Raw genomic sequence first — 16,544 nt, 5'->3', positions numbered from 1 at the left:
AGACACATGGTCGTCGGAACAAACACCATCAATGCAATGTGTTTGCATCCGCCAGCATATAAACAGCGGCCCTCCCCAACATACATAGGTGGATATTTTGTAAGCGCACGACGATTCACGCCGTCGTGCTCAACCCTGCCGGAGATAGTTTGGGGCCGAAGTCCGATCCTAGCTGTCCTAAATGATTGAAGCGAGCGGATGAAACCTCATCATACTCTCCCACCCACCAATTGGACATTGAGTCACGAGTCACGGGGTCGACCGGAAATGGGAAACCTGCTTTTCCACCTGCAGCAGTAGAGTCTTTGCGCCGAAAGCGCGCAGCGAAGCGTAACGAGGAACCATGGTGGCGCGATTGGGGTTTGAACTTTCCACAACCAATACGATTTCTTCGTTTCTTTTCAGCCGGCCCTTTATCGGCTGCAGTCCATGGCGAGGTAAAATAAAGTCACCCGGATGGCCCATAATTTGGAGCTTCCCTTCGATTTATCCGAATTCACCCGCAATTAGATTTGAAATATTCAAACGAGCTGTAACCGGGCTGTACGCATCGTGATAAATAAATTAGCGGCAGACGTGCACGCATGCATCATGCCACACCGTGTATTGCTCGTCTAGAACTGAAATTCTTTATTTACCTTGCCTCAGGCCTTTACTGTTTTGATGTGCATCGGTTTGAAATTTACACACCCCGAATTCTGTAACCGAAATGATGAGGTTTTTTAAAGAAGGTTGTCAAAATTTGTTCGATCACTCGTTTGAAAAGTTTATTTAACGAAAACCTTAGTGTTTTAATTACCCAACAAATGATGTGCATTATGTGTCATAACACTTGTAGAAGCGGTTAGCGTCGGATATGTCTTGAGTCGCTGTAACTCAAGCATTGTACCGAGCTCCAGAATGTGCGTGTGCTGAGCTTGCACAAGTCGCACCAAACGTGCACGCTCAACAATAGCTGACATCCGGTCCTGGGTCGCTTTCTGCTCCGTCTGCTCCAGCTCCGCATCCCGCTGTAGATGCTGCTCCGTGACATCAATGTTGAGGGCACGTGTTTGCTGATCCAGCTGTTTGTTCTCCTTGCGCTTGGCCGCGATGCGTTGCTCAATGTCTTCCAGTGAGTTTTTCCTGTAAGCAGTTTGAGAAACCTTTTGTGACGATGTATTCTGTACAAAGGCATGAAGATAAACGATCTTACAGTTCCTGCAGTATGTCTTCCTCATTCTGGATAGCATTCCGGATCTTCTTCTCCAGTGCCATCTGACTTAAATCTTCCGTACGCTTCATGCCCTTCATCTTCAGCCAGCTTTGCACTTCCTTGGTGATTTTACATTTCTCAACCGTCGCAAGCTGATCACGCAGATCGCGCAACTGTAACTTCAACGCCCGGTGCTCCCATTCCTGGTAGATGATCTTGCGTCGAAACAGAGCAGCATTGACCATTGCGTTAAGTTTTTTTGTTCCTGCACGTCGGATGATCGCGTTGATATCTTCTACGTCGGTACGGTGTATCAGAACGCATCGTTCGAAGTCTCTCGTTCGTCCGGACTGCTGAATTTCGATCCAACCACGCTTCATTACAAGCTGCACTGTTCTATTTGTAGCGGCTTCAAACTGTTCGGAAATTGAGACAGACATGCATAAGGTGAGAACCATCATCCTTGAGATGGTAATGTATTTTCTGATACCTGATCATTTTGAAGTTGTTCCAAACTTTGATCAAGCGATGTCAACACATTGCGCTTGTTGGTGATCTCTCGCTGGAATGCTGCAATAGCTGCCTCCGCATCAGACAGCATGAGCTCACAACTTTTTAGCTATATTTTAAGCAAGACATAATTATTACTACCGCCTCTTTCATACGCCACTATTCCGTATGAGTCACTCACCCTGAACTCACTCTCGATCTTAATGCGACGCATTTTGATCAGAGTCTGCCAAAGGCTACTATCCATTCCTGCTGGACAATTGGATGGTTGATCCAGAGTTTCGCAGTGCGTCAGATAGTCCTGACACTCCTTTGGGAGCAGCAAGTTCCCGTGGATCCCGGCCGTCTTCTTCGCCACGATGCGCTTTGCCATGTCCTGAAACACCGAAACCGTGACGATCGATCGGAGCTGGGTCTTTGGTCTACGCCTGGTAAGTACAGATACAGTTCGGAAATTGAGCAATTGTTGCACATCTAACAGAGTCTTCCATATAGCAATTACTTGAATATCTTGTACGCTTGATCGACGAGTGCTGACTGTGCCGTGTCGGAAAAGTTGATCTTAAACTGCTTGTCAAGTAAGCGATCCTTCGTTCGGAGCGTATCATACGTGTTTCTATAGTCGGCTGCCTTCTCCTGAAATTCGTTCAACACATCCGTCAGTTGATCCGTATACTCGGAGATCTGCTCAATCTGTGTCCGTAATCGATTGGCATTAGCTTCATAGATCAAGCGTGCATGATTGTACAGGGTTGCACGTAGAATGCGCATCTCTTCCTGCCGTATGGCCGATTCGATTGTGAGCTTCTGCATCGTGAGCTTCGCTACGGATGTGTTAAACCTTTTGATCTGTTCGTCAAGGCTAATCGCCAACTCCTGCAGCTCGTCCTGTAACATCTTTCGATAGCGGAGTCGCTCCTGGTACAACACCCTACTTTGCTCTTCATACTCCTTCACCTCACGTATATCTGTTTCGTTGTAGTGCTGCGGTTCTTTGCCAATTTCCTGCAAGTAAAATAGCAGTTCAGTGCACACGAACAAACAATGGTCTGTCTGGAGCCATCGCGCTGTTACCAAACATTGGGGAAGTGGTAGACTCTTCTTAATTTCATCCTCCCACCGGTGCTCCAGTACACCGTCCATCATAGTGACAAGGGCACGATCTTTGAAATCATCAGCCAACAGTTCCCGCTGCCTTCGCTCACGCTCCTGTCGCTCCAGATCCAACAGCCGTTCAACGCTCGGGCTGATGTACGGTGCCACAGGAATTTCGCCATCCTCCGTCCGTATAATGGTATCTGGACGTTCGTCTGCTTCATACTTGGGATCATCGATTTGTGTGACTTCAAACGTGCTGCCATCGGCCATCAAATTCGCAAGAAATACCAGCTCCTGCTGGACATATCTTGCTCTACGGTTGCGCTTCAACACCAGCTCCATCTCCTCGTGCTTCAGGGTTTTGATTTGTTCAAACTTTTCGTTAAACAAATTGCGCAACTTTTCGATCTCCACCTGCCAATCGGGAATATTTCAGTTCTTATGCAACGTTTTGGATACCTAACATACGCTCAAATCTTACATCACCACAGATAAGCTCGAAGTAAAGCTGTTCGAACGTGACCACCTCGAGCTGGTCATATCTGAGCGAGTAGGGCTCGAAGAATTGATGTGTGGTTGTTCCGGACAGAGCATAGGATTTCTTCAACGAAGCTCGTGCCAAATTGTCCAAAACATTGCCATAGTCCGGATCGCGATTAAGGATCGATTCTAACTGATACGTAGGCGTCGGTTTCCACGGCAGCAAAGCATCGTGGCTGGCATTGAGTTCCGTCTCGCGATAGACGCGAACCTTCTCCAAATGCTGCCTATACTGATTCGCTGGCAACATGGCATAGTTTTCCACAAATGCTCGCTTAAAAATTGATCTGTAAGGAAAGTGAAGAACCACTTCTTCAAGACTTCAGCACTGTTTCCATCACGTACTCACGTACCTTATTTTCCATGCCTTTTTGCTCATTATTGTCCAACAATTTTCCACAAGCCGTTCATTGATGTCACTCTGCGACTCTATAAACTGCTGTAAACGCTTTTTTTCCTCTTCCTTAGTATTGTTAGCCTATAAAATAGAGCTTGATTTACTATCCTCCTTTACCATCATCAATTGAAGATGATTTGAACTTCAGTTTTACCTCCTGGGTCAATTTTTCAGTTGCTTCCGCATTAAGATTGAACACTTGCAAGGGGAACTGCTCCTCCAGCGGTGCCTTCTCATTGTTATTAAGCAACTCCTTAAGTTGTTGCTTAATTTCTGCAAATTCGGCAAATATTGCCCCATGTTCCGGTTCGTATATCTTTCCTTTTTCTTTTCGCCGTTCATCCTCCTCTTTCTCAATCCAGGGAATTGATGCATCGTTCGGTGATTCTTCAAGGTCACGTGTAGTGTTAGTTTCATCAACTGCCAAAGGATGAACAAAAGGTTTCGATAGACCCACGATGAGGTCGGGACTTTGCGCAATTGGTTGCAGTAATTTTAAAACAGTCAACATTCCGTTGTAGCACAGTATTGACAAAAACCTACAAGTATCGAGACAACATAACTCAGGCTGGAAGTAACAAAGTACGAGCAACTTCATACATACTGATTTGTCCTATCGCATGAGATCTGCCTAATGCCTCCATTGAACCGACCGTCGAAGTTAATGGTACAAATGAGTTTATCTGCAACTCCCTCATATATAGCCGTTTTGCCGTCCATCGACCAAGCGTACAGATAGCGATTATCAACAGCTATTTCCAAATGAGCGGCTGACAGAGGTGTTTTGATAGTTTTGAGCAGAACAACGGCTAGTTCTGTTTCTGTTCGAGAAATCTCCAGCAAATCGACAACGTTTGTACGTATTCGAGAAGCGTAGAATATAAACCCACCATCAGTGCGCTTTGGTACAATTTGACAGTAATCATGAGGTAGCTTCAGTTGCGTTCTCTTAATATCTTCTAAGTGATGTTGCTTCACGATAAATTCGACAGAACTGAAACTCACTGACTCTGCCGACTCTAGTGGTTGAACAACTAAAGCCTCCAGACTACTGCACCACAAAAACATGTTCGCAGTTCTTTTTATCTCCCCAAACACTTGCAGGACGTTCATCTGGAGATTTTCCGATATTTCCAATACTGCTATCTGACCTTTTGCATCCAAGGCAGCAAAGTAGTTATCACCTGCGATGGAAAAAACAACCGAAACAATTGCATGCCGAGAGAGGTGCAAACGACCCACCAGCTTAACTTGTTTCTCGTGGACTATGATTAGCTGTAGAACTCCTCTATCTGAACCCACTACAAGAAACGGCTTCTCCGAGTGATGGGCTATACATTCCAGGTGTCCTACGCTTAGCGAATCATTTACAGCACCCGTCTCAAGGTTCAACAGCTTCACAATCCCAGTCCCTGGTTTAGTACCGACTATTTGAGCTGGTGTCGTTTGCAAGCAGGTGCTAGAATATCTATACCCAACGTCCAAATCTTTCACAATTTGGAATTCCACGTTGCGTACGTCAGCATCCATTACGGTTCGCATGATGAAACCTTCCGTTGTGATGCCCAGCAGTCCTTCGGATGTAGAATAGTATAGCAGCTGACTGTACGAAGCATCAGACTGGGTGGACCACAGTTGATTCCAGGTTCCTTTCTGTTTCTTGTAGAAGTTCACCTGTCCGTCCGGTGCACTAACAAACAATCCTCCTTTGCAGTAGAAAATAAACGGAATATACTCTCGATCATCTACCAAGAGTTCGGGATTGCTGATGGTTTGACTAATCTGTCCGGTGGAAGCCAATATCTGAAGAATGGTAACAGGTGGTTTGAGGACATAATAGGCTTTAAAGGGCAAAACTCAAGACCAACTCACAATAGACACTTTTGCCCGTTGGGTAACCACCGCTAGATTGCCGTCGATGAGAAACGTCACGCACAACGGCAATTCATTCTTCTCCAGTTCCAAACATACTGTGCGTTCGATAAGCCGACTAATCCGAATGTTACCGTGTATCTCCCAAAGCTTCAGCTCCGGTTTTCGAGGCGCATACTGACATACAGCAAATACAGCCGATGGACTGCACACTAGCCGTTGGAGGTCACAGTTGATGGAGGATGGTTTTTTGCACAAAAGTTCCCTGCTTCTCCATGCGTACACCTCCAGCGTATAGTCCGGAACACCGGTAAGAGCGACCAGTAGTTCACTCTCCGAAAAACATAACGCTGTATAGGAACGTTCCGTTTGATCTGCAAAGTAAAGAAATTTCGCAAAGATATTGTTCTAAGTTCGAACACGTTTCGCTTCATGATTTTCACTCCATACCTCCTTCAAGGACGGACAGTACGGCATTTGCTGGATAACTAATGAGCAAAATACGCGGATTAGTACAACACTCTGCGAAGGCAAGTATGGGAAACAGTTTATGGCCCGCCAGGCAGGCTACTCCATTCCCCGACTGCACACTATCAGTTAAATAATGGGACTTTGATGCAGTTTTTAAGTTCACGAACAAAATATGTCCACCGATCGCTACGGCAACGGCAACGTTACCAACGATGCAAGCCATCTCTGCCGTACCCGGATGCATCCATCTGGAAGGTAAATGAAATATCAGGATCGAAAAATGCTTATGCTATTATTTAACGCCACATACACTGCTTTGGTTCTGATGCTTTGTTCCATTTTTAGTGTTAGATGCGCAGTTCAGTTCAATATTTTCCGGTAACTATATCGGGTTATAGTTTTAAGTGCTCCCAGTTTCTTCATCACAATTGCAATACTGAAACGTGTGTGTTGCGATAAACAACGACGAAGCTCGTGCAGTTGCTAGGTAACCCACGCACTGTTGAACCCTTGTTTGCTTGAATAATCAACTTAATTCATGGCACATTCTCTACATGAAATTCTAAATTCTTCATACAAATACACGCCACGTTTTAAGTTTATGATGCACTATCAGATTTGTGTCTTTCACTTCTACTACAATTAAGAGAACCGTTTGCCAAGTGTTTCGATGTACAGCATAGAAGGTTTTATTTTACACATTACTTTAACCATAAAATATTAACATGTATGGCCACGTTAGTTTTTCGCTTTGTATTCTTACGTACATTACTTAATTAAATGCTTGCGCTGCTTCACGGCAGCCGGTGTCCAGTCCGTTAAATACCCAATCCGTATCCAGTGTCCTTTATCATTTCTCAGTTCTCTTCCTTAATCTTTCCAAGCAGTGCGTCACACGTCTTCTTTGCGTCACCGAGCAACATCGACGTGTTTGGTTTGTAGAAGATGGGATTGTCTACAGCGGCGTACCCGACACCGAGCGAGCGTTTCATTACAACAACCTGGGAATGTGAGAGAACCCGGTTAAGTGAGAGTTGAAGGAATGATTAGTTTGTTGCGGGATAGAATCCAGCTTACCTGATCGGCCTTCCATACGCGCAACACCGGCATACCGGCAATGATCGAGTTAGGGTCGTCTTCGGCCGCGCTGTTTACCGTGTCGTTCGCACCAATCACCAGCACCAAGTCAGTCTCGTCAAAGTCGTCGTTGATCTCCTCCATTTCGAGTACATCGTCGTATGGTACACCGGCTTCAGCCAGCAACACGTTCAGCTGTCCCGGCATGCGTCCCGCAACTGGATGAATACCGAAGCGCACCTTCTTGCCACGGGCCTTAAGCAAATTCACCATCTCAGCGATCGGATACTGCGCCTTGGCCACACACAAGCCGTATCCCGGTGTAATGATGATGTTTTTGGAATTCTTGATCATATCGACCACCCCGTCCACGTTGACCTCCGTATGGGTGCCGACGATTTCCGCCGGTTTGCCACCGCCAGTCGAGGTAGTGCCGTATCCACCGAGGATAACGTTCGGTAGTGAACGGTTCATTGCTTTGCACATGATGTAGGAAAGGATAGCACCGGAAGATCCAATGAGAGCTCCCACAATCGTCATAAGGTTGTTGTTGAGCATGAAACCTTCGGCGCATAGAGCCCAGCCGGAATAGGAGTTCAGTACCGTGATCACTACAGGCATGTCTGCACCACCGATTGCCGCAGTCAAGGTGACTCCCATCGCCGTGGACATGGCCGCAGTAGCTCCCAGCAGTCCCAATCCACCAGCCATCGATGGTTCGAGATAGAATGCACCCATAGCGGCCAGATTACCCGCCAACAGTCCTCCGTTGATCAGGTGTCGGCCGGGCAGCAGCAGTGGTGCCGAGTTTAGGACGCCCTGCAGCTTACCATAGGCAACGAGCGACCCGCTAAACGTGACACCACCAATATAAGTACCCAGGAATAGTGCCGTCTTGAGCACGTTGGCCGCCGGGTCTGTCGCTAGCGTGGGGAAATCGTGCATGTACGTAGCCACACAGGTAAGTACAGCTGCGGCACCGACCAGACTGTGGAAGGCGGCCACCAGCTGTGGAAGGTCCGTGATCTGGATGCGTTTGGCAATGATGGAACCGATCAGTCCACCCAATCCAGCCACACCGCCCATCTGCATCAACACCTCCGTGCTCGGGGCCATATGTCCCAGGGTGGCCGCGATGCCTCCAGTAACACCCATCATGCCCAGTGCATTTCCCAGACGGGATGTCTTCTGCGAGGACAGTCCGACGAGCGCACCGATACAGCAAAGACTCGACGCAAGATATGCCATCTGATGGATTTCGGGCAAACTCTGTAGCGCACCAACACCGTAACCGCCGAGGAACAAGGCTGCCGGAATACCGTACAAGTAGTTGTGCTCTGGAGGATCCGTTGGCCGCTTGAACATGTCCAACATACGCTGTGTCACCAGGAACCCACCGAAGATGTTGATGAACGAGATGAGTGCCGCACTAGCAGCCAGCGTTTCGATCGTGTTCGAGGGCATCACACCACCGCCCATCAGGAGCAACCCACCGACGGCCGTAATACCCGAGATGGCATTCGTGACGGACATGAGGGGTGAGTGCAGGGCCGGTGTAACACCCCACACAGTGTGGTAACCCACGATGCCGGACATCGCAAACGTCGTCATCATGGTGGTGAATGCGGCATTCGGTGCGATCGCGCCGAGACCAAGCAGCGTTCCAAGCCCACCTGAGTACATTAAACTGCTTCGGAGCGTCTCCTTGAAGGGATCGGCTGGTGGGGCTTCTGCCTTAATCGCAGCACCTGCAGCTGGAGCGGCGGCAACCGATGGCGGTGGTTTTGCCGAGACAGCGATTACGGGTGGTGGCCACATCAGATTGCCTCCCTGTAGCACGATACTACCACGTACGACTTCGTCCTCGAGATTGATGTGGAAGTGATCCTTCTCGCCCATCGAAAGCAAGAACTTGGAGATGTTGTTCGCGTACAGTGTCGAGCTCTGGGTCGGCAATCGACTGGGGAAGTCAGTGAGTCCAACGTGTACCACGTCATGCACCACCTTAATCTCACCCGGAACGGTTGTCTGTACGTTTCCACCAGCTTCTGCCGCAAGGTCCACGATCACACTACCTGGCTTCATAGATTTTACCATTTCCTCAGTGATAAGCCTGTGGGAGTAGTAGAGAACATGTTAAATTATCGTGAAATTCAAAATGTTCCTCTCAATGTACTGTACAATGTTGCATGCCACTTTTCTGCTGGATTCAACTTGTACGAAAGTATAGCATACAAAAATTCGTTTCATTGCACTTGATCATTGATCCTCATTTAAACGGTGTTTCCTAAAGCAAAATCTCACTTACAATGGTGCCTTCTTGCCGGGGATGAGTGCAGTGGTTATGATCACATCCACCTCCTTGCACTGCTTCGAAAACAGCGCCATTTCCGCCTCGATAAACTCCTTGCTCATCTCCTTGCTGTATCCACCTGCCGTCGAACCATCTTCACTGATGTTGATCGTCAAGAATTCTGCTCCCATACTTTCCACCTGTTCCTTCACGACCGGACGCGTATCAAACGCACGCACGATCGCACCCATACCACGAGCCTGCCCAATTGCGGCCAATCCCGCCACACCACCGCCAATAACCAAAATCTTCGCCGGCGGTACCTTACCGGCCGCCGTTATCTGACCGGTAAAGAATCGAGGAAAATGATTGGCCGCTTCAATGACCGCACGATAGCCGGAAATGTTGGCCATCGACGAAAGGGCGTCGAATACCTGGGCGCGGGAAATACGCGGGATGGCGTCCATGGCTGTTTACAAATGAGATAAATAGTTTAGATTATTTCGGGTGCCTGATCCTAAACTCGCGATTTGTTCTTACCAAAAGCATTAATCTTTCTTTGTGCCAACTTATCGATCAGTTCCTTGTTTTGGGTTGGGTACAGGAAGGACACCAACGTTGATGCATCTCTTAGCTGAGGAATTTCAGGCTCAATCGGTTGTCGTACCTTCAGCACAATATCTGTAAAGAATATACGAGATAAACTTTCGTTACTATATGTTGGCTTTGGTTTGAAAAATTACCACCAACTCACCAGTTTCAAATGCTCGTCGACTGTCGACGATGCTAGCGCCGGCGGATTCGTAGTCTGCATCGCGGAATTTTGCATTAACTCCGGCACCGCTTTCGACCTGCACCTTGAAACCTTTCTTGACGAGCGTCCCAGCGACAACTGGAGTAACGGATACTCTGTTTGAATTATTTAAATGATTCATTAGTATTAGGATTTAGGAGAAGAGATAACAAAAGTTTGAAAATTTTGTATAGAAGACACAAAAAACTGAACAATAACTATTGTCAAACTAATAAAAGATATCTTCATACTCTATCATTCCGTAATAGTGCAAAATAAGTCATAATTTTATTCAATCAATTATTTAATAGCAATCGAATAAAAAAATGGCCCTCCGTACGTGGTATGCGAGGTACATAACAGATTGCAAAGTGCACTCGAGTACAAGTGGCATTAAGAACAAATATATTAAGTAAATAAAACGTTAAACAAGAAAACAGTTGTCTTACACTATCGTCTACTAACTACGAAAAACGACGATGATCTTACCGCTTTTCGTTGGTCCACCTTTCCTTCGGTACACCAATTACCAGATTCTTGTACGGAATGCCCTTAACCGCCGTTGCCGGTTTGCCATCTTTCTGCAGTAGCTTCACACTACCTGCAATGTAATGTTTGAAGTGAAAATAATTACACACGTTTTGTTACCTTCACTCCCACAAATAAAACGAAATGAGCGTGTGTGTGAAGCAGCGCAGAAGAGAGATGAAATGACGAACCTGAAAACAATCGCAGCGGATGCAGCGGTTTCGTCATTTGCAGCAGTGCATCTCCCTGCTGGCAGCACAGCCGAAGCACACCGCGCGTCATAGTGTGCGTCGTCGTTCAATCGTCGCGTCGCTGTCACACCGCTTCTTCCACGATGGATTGGCAGATTTCTTATACGCCGGTTATCAATCTGGCACGAAAAACAACGTGGCAAATTTGATAATGCAGTTGCACCTTTTCTTTTCTACGCCTGTTCCTGATCCTGATTGTTGAACGACACGTTCTCACTGTCTGCTGCTGTCTCACTATCACTCCGTGTTAGTTTTAATACACTACAGTAAGTGCTTATAAAACTGAGGTCCGTGATAAAGAGCTGATCGTCGACTGCAGAAAGAACGCACACGGGAATCACTTGCTATGGTACGGAAATGTACAAACAACCAGAAATATTTCGATAAAGAACGATCGAGATGATAAATTTGTGTCACACACCAGCAACAGTGCGGCCACTTGATACAAACACACACATACACAAAACAGCTAAGCACACGCACCGGCAACAGTACGCGATGCGGGCGAAGATCCGCAAGTAGGAGGAGAGCGCACGCACAAGGAAGAATGAAGGAAAAAACAACAAACACAACAACGATAAGCAGCCCCCTCACGAATGCAGAACGCCGACGGGCCGGCAAACGATTCACGAAACCGGCGCACGAAACCCGGAGAACAACAGCACGCGAGAGACAGCGACGGACTGGCCGCCGGTGGATTGGGACCGGATCGTTTCAGCGGCCACAACACGGCCAAGCGCACCACAAGCGAGCAAAGAGAGCGGAACACTACGCTACTCTCCCGGTTGAGGCCGGCCGGCGAGATGCGACGATGCGAGAGTCACGCACAACGTACGTACGCGTGGAATGGCCGATCCAAGGGTGGGTGAAAGATGCATTGCACTTCTCGCGGGTTCGCTGAGACCACACGTTCGTCTAGCGCTAATAATTCCGCGACGTTGATTAAAGCAGAATATGCGGTCGTTTTAGGCGAGCAACAGAATCGAAAAGCAAAAACAAACGTCCCCAAAACATACATGAGACTGCCGGCACACATTGGGGCACATTAATCCCACCCTCCCACCCCTCCCCTTTTTCCTACAATTGCGGGGTTTTATGTTGTTTTTACAACATTCTCCAATCGCTTAGCGCAGGGATCGGCAAGTAAATATAATTGGAATGTTTTGTTATGCTTTTATCAATAAGGTTACGTAATTATTTTAGAAATCATAGTAAACAAGAGCTACAATGATAAGAACTTAAATAAAACAAGAAACTAACAAAGCGTTTTCGAAATTACACAAAGTTTTGAATAATTGATAGCAAAAATAACAAAAAGACACCTAAAATCGTACGACGGTAAACAACTCAATACATAGCTGAAATAAAACTATCAAATAAATAGTGTCAGATTTTGTAAAATGCACAACAAGTTTGATGTCAAGAATTCTTCATTTTAGACAAAGCATGGGCAAACCTTTGTTATTTTTTGCTCATTCTGGTCAAGTACCTACCTTAGTAGCCGGCTTAGTACCGCACGAACTATTGGGAGTAGTTGAATCCATCAAAACTCCTGTCGCGACGAATGAAGCTGGGACTATATAGAACTAATATAATTCGGTTACTCACATACAACTCTGAGATACAGAACCCTGTTGTTGTTGTTTATTGTTTTTATAGAGACTTTGAGCTGGGCAGCTTCATTCGCCTCTATACAGAACCCTCTTTGCCGCGTTTGATAAGAAGATGTTCAGAATGATCGTTGGTCTCGTATCTGTGGAAGGACAATGGAGGAGCCTCTAAAATCACGAACTCTATGAGTCGAACGGTGAGTTCACTGGCATACAGTGAATTAGACTCATCAGGTTCCGGTGGGCTGGTCATGTCATGAGAATGACACCGGACGACCCACGCCCCAAAGTGCTTATAGGTCGTACATAGAGATGAAGTGATGGCGTTGATGCGTCCTCCAGAAAAGTCGGGATATAAAATTTGTCAGACGATGCTGCAGGACCGTCGTTCAGATTGTAGCGCCTGAAAAGAGAGTAAGTAGAAAAGGTACACTCAAATGCAACTTGGTAGTATACACCGTAAAACTTATAAGAAATAAGTTAAACTATTCCTTAAATTATCTTTGCTCAATGTAATGCTGTCCAAACTTAAGAACGCGAAGAAACTTTAATTATTCTTCCATATCAGTAATTTGTTTTGTATTCTCATGCTAATAAAATGCGCCCGTAAAGCAACTCCCTGTTCATCAAAGCACACCCCGTAATTTGCATAATCGAACAGCCGATCAGCTGAAAACTTCCACCCTTTGCGTCTTTCCCTGCTCAAACACAGCACCCCACCTCACATTCTCTAGCTCCAACTCCACGCCAGCGCTACGAGATGAAATTGCGTCGCATTTTTTTGTTTTGGACTAAACAGACCTTTACCGAAACGCGTTACGTGTTAGCATCCTCCCCACAACCAGACGCTAACTAGTTAGAAGTGTTACGGAGCGGTGAGCAAAATTATTTGCAAACCGTTCAAACACTCCCGCGTACGATGGAAGGCAACACAACGCACCGCAAAGTTGGATGTCACGAAAAAGAAGATCGCATTGTGGCAATATCGATCACCCAACAGCACACGAGAGAGTTCCGGCAGGCTGGAGGCGAAAGCAAAATCTAGGCAAGAACTGGTTCTAGTAATGGAAAAGGTCAACATCGTTCCGATAACGTTTGACTCGGGCAAAATGATCCAATCACGAGTTCGTTAGCAGATTGCAATATGGTCCTGTTTTTATTTCGGGGCATGTGATTATTGCAAATCTTTTTGGTGCGTTAACAAAACCAAACAGAATCGCGATGAAATGGGGGACATTGGACAAATGATTAGAACTTGCTATTGCTTCTCCTCTCTCCCCGAATAAATTATCGCCATTGTCCACAACGCAAAACATAACCAAACTCTGTTCCAATTGCTTTTTATTCGATTTTGATTCCGTATTTTTTATTCCTCTCCAATAACTCGCAGTTTAATCTCGAAGATTGTGCATCATCTTCGTCTATGAATAGATCGGTTTCGCGCGCTTTTACGTCAGCAACGCTCAATGGGGGCCATTTGCCATTCCCAAACGTGGAACTCCGTGGTACGACTAAGGAGATAAAATGGAAAAGAAAACATAAATCATGTACATTTTCCAACGCAGCTTACACACCTTATCACTGGGAACGATATTTAAGCCTTTGGGGCTCATTTGATCGAGCACACTTTTACACGAAACGAGTCGTTGAAGCGTTTATCACTGATAAGCATTCTACGCCCGCCCAAACCTGAAAGGGGGGTCTAGTTTTCTGTTGATTGTTTTTGTTCGCAAAAAAAAATGGAAGCAAAACACTGCGGCACACGGTTACGTAAAGCTGGCCACAAAATGGAGGCAAAAAGCGTTATCATAGCAGCAGAAATGGTCACTAAACTTTTAATTATCACCTATTTCGGTGCGCTAACGAACGATAACGGCGCGCAGCGATATCTTTTCTATGGCCATTCTGGGTTACCGACCAAACGTTTCTTCCCTGCAACCCGCGCTGTGCCATTATCACTGTATTAAGTAACATGGTTCGCTAAATAATTGAAACGTATGATAGGATGCAGACAAAAAGGCAAAAACAATCCTATCGCGGTGGCATTTACAGCATCAGACGTAGGCTCAACCGTACCATTGTATGTCTTCTAGTTTCATGTTGTGTATTGCCGTGTAACAGCTAGCTAAACACATATTGTACGGCTTCCAGCGACCGGCTGTTATCACTTTGGCTAACAAATGTTTTCCAAGTGTATGGACGGCTTGCCGAGCGTCAGCGATAGCCAAAATGGCAGCATGTCACATGTTGACGGGTTGCTGAGTTTAGAAAAGGAATGCTGCTGATATCTTCACCATCGTGCGTTGATCTTTTCGGGGATATCGCATAACCTACGCGAAACAACATGCAGATAATGCAATTCAAACAAGAAGTCCATAAACTAAGCGTTATATCGTATTTACTAACTCTCGAGTAAAGAGTAGAGAAGCACCCAACGGCTAGTCTGTTCCGGATATTACGCAGGACTATCTCTCTCTCTCTTTTTGGCGTAGCGACCTACTAAAGATCATGCCAGCCATTACTGGCTTAGTGGACTTATTTTATCACGTAGCATGATAGTCAGTCCTGTGTACGGGAGATTGGATCGGGTGGGATTTTGGTCCGGTTCGTCCGTGTGAAGACCGGCGCAGCAACCATCGTGCCACCGGGCCGTCAACCATATGCAGGGCTATACGCCTGCCATTTATTAAGACACCACATGTGGTATCCTTCTGTCTACCCTCGTAGATCTCTCCTTTTATTTAAGATTCTTTAATGGTCCCATGAAGGATGTTATTGGAGGGCAACAACGGATCGAAAGCATATCCCACCATCGGTTGAAGTATCATCTCCCTGTACGCATCGTGTGACGAATTGACCATTAACAATTAAATCAATTAATCCCATCATCAGCTAATGTTTCTTCCCCTCACTATGTCGAGTAGAAAGTTTTGTAGAATTTATTGACTTACTTCCCCTATCGGAACGCAAACATCTATCAACATCATTGCATCTTCCTCCTATACGGTTGAGAGGAGTTGTTGTTTGGTCTGAGAGCATTTTGCATTAGAGATACCTTACCAACATTGTGAAGCAATGCTGATAATCGTTTGCCGTTTCAACTAATCAAAGTTCGGTCGTGGTACAATCTTATCTCTCCGTCCGGGACTTGTCCTGGGTGCCATCGGAAGAGTACGAGGGCAAAAGCGGAACTCTAATCGATGACTGCCATATGGATGGCAGTGATTGTTCTCTCCAAACGGGTGTGAACTACATTTGCATCCCTACGTTGTTTTAATATGGCTTCCTCTGAAGTTCACTTCACATTTCTTGAGAGACATTAAAGGACGCAATACATACAACTTACAGACATTAGGCCACTAAATGAAAAAAATCCCAGAAGTTTCAATATAACTGTCAGAATTTACAGCATTCATGAATCTTTTGAGAGTCGATTCCTGATTTGAATGACTTCTAACTCAAGATTCCTATGAATGACTCTTCTCAAAAGATTCAGTAAGCACAACACTAGTTAGAATGTCTACAATATCTGACCAGATGTTCTACTCAATCAAGTTTGAATACGACCACCAGGTCAAAACCTTTGTTAAGACTATTGTATCCGTAGGCGAGAAATATTCATTCCTATATTGACGTTTATACGTTATACGTACGTTTATACGTATTACGTTTCGCGTCAGGATAGCCCATCCATATGAAGGACTTACTCTTCGACTAGTTGGTGTTAATATTTCCAGTAAATTATTATACAAGAAAATGATCTGGTAGACCGGTTAAGTCAAGTAGCCCCGAACGTAGAGCTCAACAAACACATTGACCACATGTGTCACTCTTAACTGGTACACTGACGTCCATCCAGACCCTTGGCTGATCACGGTCAAAAGCACCATCATAACTTCTTCTGCATCA

The 16,544-nt window shown here is 45.9% G+C and overlaps 2 protein-coding genes across 2 annotated transcripts; both read right to left on the bottom strand.

Annotated features, from left to right (window-relative positions):
• Positions 1-791: 791 nt before the first annotated feature.
• Positions 792-6,422, bottom strand: LOC128709738 (cilia- and flagella-associated protein 43). Its single transcript, XM_053804754.1, has 13 exons — positions 6,394-6,422; positions 6,063-6,331; positions 5,613-5,986; positions 4,345-5,543; positions 3,895-4,279; positions 3,697-3,821; positions 3,285-3,630; positions 2,780-3,217; positions 2,208-2,710; positions 1,887-2,133; positions 1,686-1,814; positions 1,196-1,611; positions 792-1,125 (listed from the first exon to the last, which is right to left on the bottom strand). The coding sequence occupies exons 1-13, from the start codon at positions 6,420-6,422 to the stop codon at positions 792-794; spliced, it is 4,794 nt and encodes a 1,597-aa protein (XP_053660729.1).
• Positions 6,423-6,940: 518 nt separating this feature from the next.
• LOC128709734 (NAD(P) transhydrogenase, mitochondrial-like) lies at positions 6,941-11,056 on the bottom strand. The gene is made up of 7 exons (XM_053804742.1): positions 10,966-11,056; positions 10,736-10,847; positions 10,208-10,362; positions 9,994-10,134; positions 9,469-9,922; positions 7,161-9,273; positions 6,941-7,084 (listed from the first exon to the last, which is right to left on the bottom strand). Exons 1-7 carry the CDS (start codon positions 11,054-11,056, stop codon positions 6,941-6,943), a joined length of 3,210 nt encoding a protein of 1,069 aa, XP_053660717.1.
• Between the last annotated feature and the right edge of the window lie 5,488 nt (positions 11,057-16,544).

Source organism: Anopheles marshallii, chromosome 2, assembly GCF_943734725.1.
Source record: "Anopheles marshallii chromosome 2, idAnoMarsDA_429_01, whole genome shotgun sequence".
In the NCBI taxonomy this organism is placed as follows: Eukaryota; Metazoa; Arthropoda; class Insecta; order Diptera; family Culicidae; genus Anopheles; species Anopheles marshallii.
Note: the sequence above shows the minus strand (reverse complement) of the source record. Positions and strands in the feature narration are given on the sequence as shown.